This window comes from Vicia villosa, linkage group LG2, assembly GCF_029867415.1.
Source record: "Vicia villosa cultivar HV-30 ecotype Madison, WI linkage group LG2, Vvil1.0, whole genome shotgun sequence".
In the NCBI taxonomy this organism is placed as follows: Eukaryota; Viridiplantae; Streptophyta; class Magnoliopsida; order Fabales; family Fabaceae; genus Vicia; species Vicia villosa.
In genome coordinates, this window is record NC_081181.1 from 167,203,124 (window position 1) to 167,214,072 (window position 10,949).

At 36.4% G+C, this 10,949-nt stretch overlaps 1 protein-coding gene across 1 annotated transcript; it reads right to left on the minus strand.

The window, feature by feature from the left end:
- Positions 1-3,058: 3,058 nt before the first annotated feature.
- On the minus strand, positions 3,059-7,184 carry LOC131652870 (LRR receptor-like serine/threonine-protein kinase RPK2). The gene has a single exon (XM_058922850.1). The coding sequence runs from the start codon at positions 6,974-6,976 to the stop codon at positions 3,614-3,616; it is 3,363 nt and encodes a 1,120-aa protein (XP_058778833.1). The 5' UTR covers positions 6,977-7,184; the 3' UTR covers positions 3,059-3,613.
- Positions 7,185-10,949: the final 3,765 nt, after the last annotated feature.

A 10,949-nucleotide genomic window follows, 5' to 3' on the forward strand; every position in this document is an offset into this window, starting at 1 on the left:
ACCTATTGAGTTACCCCTTTAGAGGGAACATGATCATGCTACTGTATTGAAATCAGAAGGATCCTTATTGAATCTGAGGTCCTACAAATACCCATACTATCATAAGAATGAGATAAAAAATATTATGAAAGAAATGTGGCCGAGTGACATATTGAGGCATAATACATACACTTTTTTCTAGCCCAGTGTTATTAGTAAAAAAATAAGGATGGGGGCTAGAGGTTTTGCACAAATTACATGGCTTTTAACAAGGTGATTGCGCCTAATACCATTGATAGATAAACTATTGGATGAGTTAGAAGGCATTGTAATTTTTTCTAAACTAGATGGCTTCTTGAGTCCAAAATAACCAAAGACACAAGAAGAAATGCAAAAGAAAACGTAGTTGTTTTGATCAAATGGAAGAGCCTCCTAGAGTTTGTAAATTCATGGAAAATTATGGAAAAAATGAGACAAGAGTTTCCAGAATTTCTCATTGAAGACAAGGAGAGTTTTAAAAGGAGGGAAAATAGTATATGTGGACTGACGTAAGGAAGAAAGAAGAGTAGGGTCACAAGAAATCACTACTAACTATAATAACTAACTTGGGAATGCGTTGATGACGTGGACAAGTGAGGAATGTGTTAAAGAGAGAGAATTATATCTGATACTAGTATTTATAAATGTGAACGACGCCATTTTTAGACATGTTAAAATTAGTTGGTTATTTTAAAAAATTTCCAAACTTTTTGAATTGCTAAGACTTGTTATTCATCTTTTTTCTACAACTTTTTCGGTGATTCTAGTTTATTTTCTTTATAAGAAGTAAGAATATATATATATATATATATATATATATATATATATATATATATATATATATATATATATAAAAGATCAAATGACATTAAGATGTCAAATTTAGTAACATAACACCTCTGATAACCCTTTACCATATATCTGTATAACAAAACTCACCGTTGAATTCAAAGTTATTATGACATAGAACATGTCTATAAAATTTAACATTAATCGGAAATCATTTGATATGTCAATGATTTGCATAAAAACTAACATCTTAGAAAACTTCAACAAAACAATTAATTTTGATCATTCTCTTTAACATATCAAATGATTTCCGATTGATGTTAAATTTTATGGACATGATCTATATGATGTTAGCTTTCAATCCAACAGTAAATTTTGTTATACGGATATGTGATCAAGAGATATCAAAGATGTTATATTACTAAGTTTGAGACCTTAGTGCCATTTAATACTGCCTCTTGCCTTGTGTGTGTGTATATATATATATATATATATATATATATATATATATATATATATATATATATATATATATATATATATATATATATATATATATATATATATATATATATATGGGATGTATCAAGTAGGAGGAATTTTTAAATAAGAGATAAGAGGATTCAATGGTAATCATTGGATTAATCAAGAGAGAGAATTAAATTATTTATTAAAATAATAATATAATCATTATTTCTCTCTTGATTAATCCAATGGTTAGCATTGAATCCTCTTATCTCTTATTTAAAAACTTTCCTACTTGATACATTCCCTATATATATATATATATATATATATATATATATATATAAGCACAAGATGTGCCAATAAAAATGAACACAACTAAACAAAATACAAAAATGAATACAACCAATCAAAAGAGAAAAGGAGAGGAAAGCACAACAACAACAATAAAACCACGACCAAGTAACAACCACCAAAAGGTAAAGGTTCAGATAGAACACACGTACACCAGGAGCCACCCAACAGAGAAATCGACTAGATCTAAAACCACCAAACCCAATAATACGAGAACATATAACAACTAGGAAACTCAAACCATTAAACTCCTCTAAAGAAGGCCCGAAATTTTGATCTGCTATCGTTCCAAACACAAAATGAGGTTTTGAAACCAATCGGAGAAGGAACTTGAGAAAGACATGCTTAAAAATCAATTTCAAGACAAAAAAAATACTCTTCTCTTCCAACTTTTTCACATTTGTTAACGAACCATAAAACAACTTATCATTACACATTCAAAATGGTCTACATCATGGCATGCCAAATGATAGCAAAACCACCCATATTCTTAATCTTAGAACCTAAGAAAATTACAAAACTCAAAATGAATACTAAGCTCCCCAGAAAGAACCACCTGTAAACTCAACCACTTAAAGATTCTATATCACACGGTGAAAGTTAAGCTACAAATAGTGAACATATGAGAGACAGACTTAAACCAATCTCCACACAACACACGTGAAAGGTCATCCAAACCAACAATGACCTTACACTTGAACATATTTTCTTTATAAGGAAATCTATCCAACAAAAATTGTCAAGAGAAGACCATCACTTTAGAGGGAGTTCAATTGTTCTAAATGTGAGGAAGAGTTGAGATATCCCTCACTACGTGGGAATAAAAAAAATGACTAAGCTCTACCTGAACTAAGTAGTGGAAATTAGAGAAATGGTCAAGCTCTCCCTAAACTAAGTAAGTTAATGCCACTTAAAAAATAACATCCTTATTATGCTTCCAAAATTACCTATCTCTCTTCACCAAATTACAATTTATTGAGGACCGTAAGAAATTCGAATGCCAATGGTTCTTCATATACGAAGAACAATCTCCTCCACCAAAAATTGTAGATGATCCTATCACCTTCTCCAGTGACCTAACTCACTTTACCGTTTTGAGCTTGAAAAATAGTAAATAATCTAAAAAACCTAGCCTTCGGCAATATATCCCCAATAATTCTTTTGACCCCAACCTTCTTAACAAGCACACCCATCATCTCTTAGAACCTAGTAATATTACATCTTACTATCCTTTTTTTTTTTCTTCCTGTTATTCCCTGTTAATTACCCTAATTTACCAAATTGATTCCTATCACCCAACCTTCAAGTCATACGTAAGAAACAAAAAAAGGCTGCCAAAATGCAAACACTAGATACCATATTAGCCATTCAGGGTTCCTTTCTTAAATGTCCTGTAAGAACAAATATAGTAACATTTAAAAAGACAACTTAGTGATAAAAATGTTCAAAAGATATACTAATAATTTTATTGAACAAAAATAGACACGAAAAAGGTTCCTATGGCGTGGAAATCAAACATCTACATTCTTCTGCAGAACCATCACCAAGCCCTCTATACTAATCAGGAAAATTACATGGAAAATTAGGGGTACACCTATATTTAAATTTACAAGGGGATGATTAAGTACAAATTGGGGAACTCTGCCTAATACATGTCCATAAAAAAGGACTCAATTCTAATAAATCATAAATTACAAAGTTACAAATTAAAGTGGTAGAAAATATTGGTATCAATTAACAATGATTTCAACATAGCACAGCCACACACAAGGGGCTAGCATGATTCAAGAACACTTTGATGATGAGATGGTAAGGGATCTCTTCCAGTTTAACCAGAGGTCATGAGTTCAAACCCAGCCCCGAGCACGCAACAATGTTACATTCTCTTGAGGAAGAGCATGACCGCCCATTGTGGTCCTCCCCAGCTTGAGAGATTAGTCTGTGCAATTGTGCACAAAGGATACCCTGATTTCTACCAAAAAAGGGGCTAACATGATGGAGGTTGCAGTTGCTTTAGCCTTTTCACAACCTGTTTCATTGTAGGTCTAGTGGATAGTGAGTCAACAGTACAGACAACAGCTAAGTGAAGAACCTCTACCAAATCATTTTCTGGGCCTGCATCCCATAAACCAGCAGTGAAAAATTCCTTTGCCCTTCCTTCCCTAAGTAGCATGCATCCCCATGCCACAATATTGAAACCATTACCATAAGAAGAAAATGAAGGGTCCAATGCTTTCTTATCTGATAGAAGCTCAAGAAGTACCACACCATAGCTATACACATCAGCCTTATCTGAAACACGACATGTCATGGCGTATTCAGGAGCAACATACCCAAATGTTCCTGCCACTCCGGTTGTAGCATGTGTCTCTGAAGTTCCAAGAAGTCTGGCCAGGCCGAAGTCGGATAGATAAGCATTGAAATCATCATCCAACAAGATATTGCTAGGCTTGACATCGCGATGAAGAACACGTGGTACACATTGATCGTGCAGATAGGAAAGTGCGCGTGCTATATCCAATGCAATCTTGTGCAGAATTTTCCAATCTACAGCCCTAGTGGATCTCTCCTGGATGAACTTTTCTAGATTACCGCCTGGAAGATAATTGTATATTAGAAACATCTCTGTTTCAGAAGCATGGTAACCAATCAAAGTGACAAGATTTGGATGATGAAGCCTTCCAAGGGTCTTAATCTCTGCATGAAACTGTTGAACTCCTTGGAAACGTCCAACTGAAAGACGTTTCACTGCCACCAAGTTTCCTTGAGATATCTCTGCCTTATAAGTTGCACCAAATCCTCCACTCCCAATACAGTTGCTTGCATTGAAATTTCCTGTGGCTTGGACAACATTTTCAAATGTCAACGGGACACCGATATCAGTAAACACTGTAACTTCTCTTTTGGCAGAACCACCAACCCTGGAATTCGGCTTCCACCTTCGTGTGAAAAAGAACAGAACAATGAGGGCTATAAGAACAGAAACAATGGCTGAAGCAGAAGTAATAGATGCTATTTCAATAGCACTGAAACCATTGTCGCTATTTTTTTCAGTAGATTGTGCAGTAATAGAAGAATTATCATCAACCTGCCCTTGTTGATTTGCCGATGGCACAGTTAAAGAAACTCCACGGCAGGAACTTAGAAACGGATTCCCAACAGCACTGCTGCATTTGATCAAGCTGCTATTTGAGGGCAAGTATCCAGACAAGTTATTGAAAGACACATTTAATATAGAGAGTGTAGTAACATTTGCCAAACCAGCAGGAATGTGTCCAGAAAGGTTGTTGTTATTGAGCAAAACGTCGGTCAGATTTCTCATGTTCTCAATAAACTTTGGAATCTCACCAGTAAGAGAGTTTGTAGAAAGGTCCAAGACTTGTAAAGAGTACAACTGCCCCAGATTGGAAGGAATTGGGTCACTCAAGTTATTACCAGCCAAAGAGAGGAACTTCAGATCTTTCATCTGTCCAAGGCTGGCAGGAATCTGACCTTGTAACTGATTTTTACTGAGGTTCAAGGAAACAAGAGAGACTGAATCCCCTAAAGTAAAGGGAATTTCTCCTGAAATTCGATTTCCAGATGCATCCAAAACTTTCAGTGATTTACAAATTCTACTAATATTAGAAGGAATCTCACCAGATAGTCTATTAAAACTTAGATTCAAAAGCAATGCAAATCCATCACATTTCTCTAACAAATATGTAGGAAATGGTCCGGTGAGCTCGTTCTGATTGACAAGAAGGGTGTAACCACTCTTTTCCTCCATCCTGTCTCCTGCTATAGGCAATGACTGAATGCCACTGAAGTTGTTTTGCCCCAAGTTGTGAAAAACTGAAAGACCAACTCCCCCTATTGATGCGAAAAGGGTTCTTTCCTGGGCTTTCGATGAGAAATATGATGCATAAGGAGATGCAACGTTGTCAGATTCGAACAGATTCCCATTCCATGAAGGAAAGGGAGAACAAACATTATTGGAGAAATCAGGAACTGAACCAGATAAAATGTTGTCACTAACATCAAACAAAGCCATACATGGAACATGAAGTTCCTTCGAAAGCTCCCCAGTAAGATTGTTTGAGCTCAGATCAAGAAAATGCAGCTTCTTGCATAAACCAAGCCGGTTCGGGAACTCTCCGGTGAAGAAATTCTGAGCCAAACTAACCATCTCCAAGTTACCACAAGCACCCCAATTCCTAGGAAAACTTCCCTCCAAATTCACCATGGGAGCCCACAAAATCGTAAGCTTAGGGAGTGACACAACTTCCTCAGGCATTGAACCTTCAAAATAATTCAACTCATCGTTCAAAGTAACAAACTCAGCATCCCCAATCGGATCAAAAAGGTTGGATAGCACAACAACAGAAAGCTCTTTACAATTCCCAAGCTCGCGAGGAATAGAACCACTAAGCGTATTCCTCGAAACATCCAACACCACAAGGCTCTTAAGATTACCGAATTCAGCAGGAATTTCCTCTTCCAACAAATTTGAATACAACAAAAGCGTCTTCATCCCACCACAATTCCCCAAACTCTTCGGAATCTGTTGCACCAAAGAGTTACCAGACAAATCCAAATGCTCAAGCTTCCCACAGTTCTCACCAATCTCCTCTGGAATAACTCCGCTAAGTTGATTAAAAGATAAATACACTCCTCTAAGCTTCCCAACAAAACCAGGAACAGAACCATTGAAACCATTTGCAGCTAAATTCAAAACTTCCAAACTATCAAGAGAAGATAAAACACTAGGCACCACTCCAACAATGTTATTAAACCCCAAATTCAAAACCCTCAATGTTTTCAAACCTTGAATATGAAAAGGAAGATAACCACTAATCAAATTACCTTCTAAATCAAGAACTTCAAGTTTCTCCATACTCCAAATCTCTTGAGGAATCGAACCCTCCAACCCATTGAAGGGTAAAGAAAGAACCCTAAGCTCAGTTAAGTCACTGATCAAAGATGGAAACTTTCCTAACAAAGAGCCCTTAACACCAACACAACTTCTCCTAATTCCAAATCCGTAAAGAGGAAACATACCAAAATCGGAGCAAGGATGTGAACTCCGGTTACCACCGCCACCGTTACCGGTGATGTTGAGAGAAACGACGCGGAAGTTCGAACCACAACGGACACCGTACCAGGAACAGTGGCCGGAGGAAGGGTTCCACGTGGAGAGCACACCGGAGGGGTCGGAGAGTGAGTTTTTGAGACGGAGAAGAGTTGATTTGTCGGAGTATGATGAAACGGCGTCGTATTGATAGGTTAAGAGGAGAAAGAAGAAGATGAAGATGAATTGAGTAAAGGAAGTCCATTTGATGATAATTGAAGTGAAATAAGAAGAAAACATCTCACAGAAGAAGAAACCAGAAGCAATTGAGTTTGTTTTTCAGTGTTTTATTGAAGTGAGAGAAAAAGGGGTTTTCTGAAAACCCTAATTGGAAAATATGAAGGGGAAAAAGAAAGGAACATAGAGAGAAAGAAGAAGACAAAGATGAGGGTCACAACGCAAACTATTTTGCTTCCTAAACAAAACGCGTCTTTGTTGTTAATTTATGTTTCTTTGACTCTGTTTGGACTAAATTACTAACAGTTTCTTTCTTCTTCTTCCTATAGATGGATAATAATAACACTATTTTAACATTACTATTAATTAATGTATAGGTACAAACTACCAGGATTTATAGTAATTTAATATTATCTTTATCCTAGTTATAACACTTATTTTTTAAAATTGTAAACTCCATATTATATACAAACTTTCAAATCTATGGGCTTTTATATGTGCGATGCACAATTAAATATAACAAGAAAGAGTTACTTTATATATATATATATATATATATATATATATATATATATATATATATATATATATATATATATATATATATATATATATATATTCCATGGAAAACTAGAAATATGTGGTAAATTGGTGGAATGAAGTTTTGGTATCGTGAACCAAAGTTGTGGTACGATGGAAAGGAGGTAGATCTACAAGGTTAACACTCAAATGTTCAAGTTAATTACTGAGTGAAAAATGGCATGAGAGTGTGATTTGTCATCTTGTGTGGATGATCATTCGATTGGATATCAATTGTGATAGAGGGTATTATCGTGTGTCCTCGACATAGATGTAGGTCCACCTGTTTAAGGTGTCTTCCCCTTTAACGAGTGTTATTGGACCTTCTTCGTGGACCTTACGGACAACCCGAAGGGCGAGGACTTTACCAGATTCGCCTTTAATCTAAGCCCTGACAGAAAGGAGTGAAAGAGCCTTGCTAGGACGTTGATGTCTTTGGAAAAAATGTATTAAATTCGTTTCTCGTATTAGCAACATTTCGCAAGTACGTCTTAACACATGTCCATATAACTTTGCCTGAAGGACTAAGATTCCCAAGCTATCCAACTTTTCACCTTAGGTACTTAGAGTTTCCTCTTGCGGGGGACAAAAAGATATAAATCCTGCCCAAGAGGCGCGACTAAATTCTAGCCTAAGAGACCTAGTCTTAAGTCTTGTTTGAGGGCTTAATAGAAGTTCCGCCCAAGAGGTTCAATGCCTCGCCTGAGAGACTTATTGTCTTATCTCTCATGCTCAATATAACTTTGCCTAAAGGACTAAGATTCCTAGGCTATTCAACTCTTCACTTGAGAGACTTGGAGTTTCCTCCGACATTGACCAAAACGTAAAAATATTGCTCAAGGGGCGCGATTGTAGTTTAACCTAAGAGACTTAATCTAAAGTCTTGTCTGAGGGCTTGATTTAAGTCCCGCTCAAGAGGGCCAATGCCTTTACTTTAGAGACCTACTCTCCCATCATTCAAGCTCTATATAACTTTTTCTGAAGGACTAAGATTCCCGACTATCCAAATCATCGCCTTAGAGACTTAGAGTTTCCTCAAGCAAGACAAAAAGATATAAATCTCACCCAAGAGGCGCAACTAAAGTCTATCCTAAAAGACTTAGTCATAAGTCTTGTATGAGGGCTTGATAGAAGTCCTGCCCGAGAGGGTCAATGCCTCGCTTAAGGGACTTATTGTCTCATTAGTGAGGCTCCATATAACTTCTTCTGAAGGACTAAAATTCCCAAGTTATCCAACTCCTCTCCTGAGAGACTTAGATTTTCCTCGGGCATGCTCAAAATATATAAATCCCGCCCAAGAGGCACGACTAAAGTCTAGATTAAGATAGTTAGTCTTAATTCTTGTTTCAGGACTAGATAGAAGTCTCGTTCAAGAGGGTCAATGACTCATTTAAGGGAATCACTATCTCATCAGTTAGGATCCATATAACTTCTCCACAAGAACTAAGATTCCAAGGCTATCCAGCTCTTCTTCTGAGAGACATAGAGTTTTCTCGGGTGGGACCAAAACATATAAATCTCGCCTAAGAGGCACGATTGATGCTAGCCTAAGGGACTTAGTCTTAAGTCTTGTCTGATGGCTTAATAAAAGTTCTATCGATAGATTCAATGCCTCTCCTAAGGGACTTACTATCTCATTAGTCAGGCTCCATATAACATTGCCTAGATGACTAAGATTCCCAGGATATCGAAATCCTCGCCTGAGAAAATTAGAGTTTTCTATACGGGACCAAAATATATAAATCTTACCCAAGAGGCACGACTGAAGACTAGCCTAAGAGACTTAGTCTTAAAACTTGTTTGAGTGTTTTATATAAGCCCTCCTAAGAGGGTCAATACCTCGCCTAAGAGACTTAATGACTCATCAGTCAGGCTCCATATAACTTAGTTTAAAGGACTAAGATTCTCAGGCTATACAACTCCTCGTCTGAGAAAATAAGAGTTTCCTTGGGCGGGACCAAAACATAATTATCTCACCCAAGAGGTGCGAATGAAAACTAGTCTAAAAGACTTAGTTTTAAGTCTTCTATGAGTGCTTTATAGAAGTCTCGCCCAAGAGGGTCAATGCCGCACCTGAGGGACTTATTGTCTCATTTGTCAAGCTTTATATAACTTCACCTGAAGGACTAAGATTCCTAGGCTATCCAACTCCTCGGCTGAGGCACTTTGAGTTTCCTTAAGCGAGACCAAAACATATAATTTTTTTTCCAAGAGGCGTGACTGAAGTCTAGCCTAGGAGGCTTAGATTTAAATCTTGTATGAGAGCTTGATAGAAGTCCCGCCTGAGAGGGTCAATACCTTTCTTGAGGGACATACTGTCTCATCAGCCAACCTCCATATAATTTGGCCTGAAGGACTAAGATTTCTAGGTTATCCAACTCTTCACCTAAGATACTTAAAGTTATCTTGGGAGGGACAAAAACATGTAAATCTTGCGTAATAGGAGCAACTAAATTCTAGCCTAAAAGATTTAGTCTCAAGCCTTTTCAAAGGGCTTGATAGAAGTCCCTCCCAAAAGGGTCAATTCCTCGCGCTGAGAGACTTGTTGTCGCACTAGTTAGGCTCGATATAACTTCACCTGAAGGACTAAGATTCCTAGGATATCAAACTCCTCTCCTGAGAGACTTAGAGTTTCCTTGAGCAGGACCAAAACATAAAAATATCGTCCAAGAAGCACAACTGAATTCTAACCTAAGAGACTTTATGTTTGACCGCTTGGAAGAAGTCCCCCCGAAAGGGTCAATTCCTTGCCTAAGGGACTCGTAGTCTCCTCATCTAGGCTCCTCATAATTTCTTCTGAGGAACTCATGGTCTCATTTGTCTGACTCAACGTAGTCTCTCTTAGGACCCAAAGCCTAATCGTTCTGGTTCATTACACATATCATCGAGGATTATATTTTTGATTCATGAAACAAACACACCCACTAGAAGGAAAAAATTGGGGGTGGAAACGGAAAAGAATGTTGCTAAATTTATATTTCGTGTAATAATAGTGATACTAGTGAATGTTTGAAGTTTATTTTGTTTTATTGTAACCGATCCTACTCTTTTTCTTACAAGTTTTTGTACTATAAAAATTTATTAATATATCTATTTTGTTTGGCTTTTAAAATAAAACAATTTATTTTCTTGTAGCGTTTTTTTGATATATTCCCTCCGGCCTGAATTATAAGTAAATATTCTCTTTTTACATTCATTGAATAATAAATGTATCGGGTCTTTATAAAAGATCAAATACATCCATTATTCAATGAACCTAAAAAGAGAATATTTAATTATAATAAATACTCTTATGAAGATACTAAATAATATCTCTTTTAAATTATATGAAAAGATTAATAATATAATCAACTTTTTATAATTTTTATAATATATTCAATGAGATCTTGTATTAAGAGATAGTGTAGTTTATGTTACTCCGTTAAATTAAATTATGTGCAATTTTGTTGTCAATAAT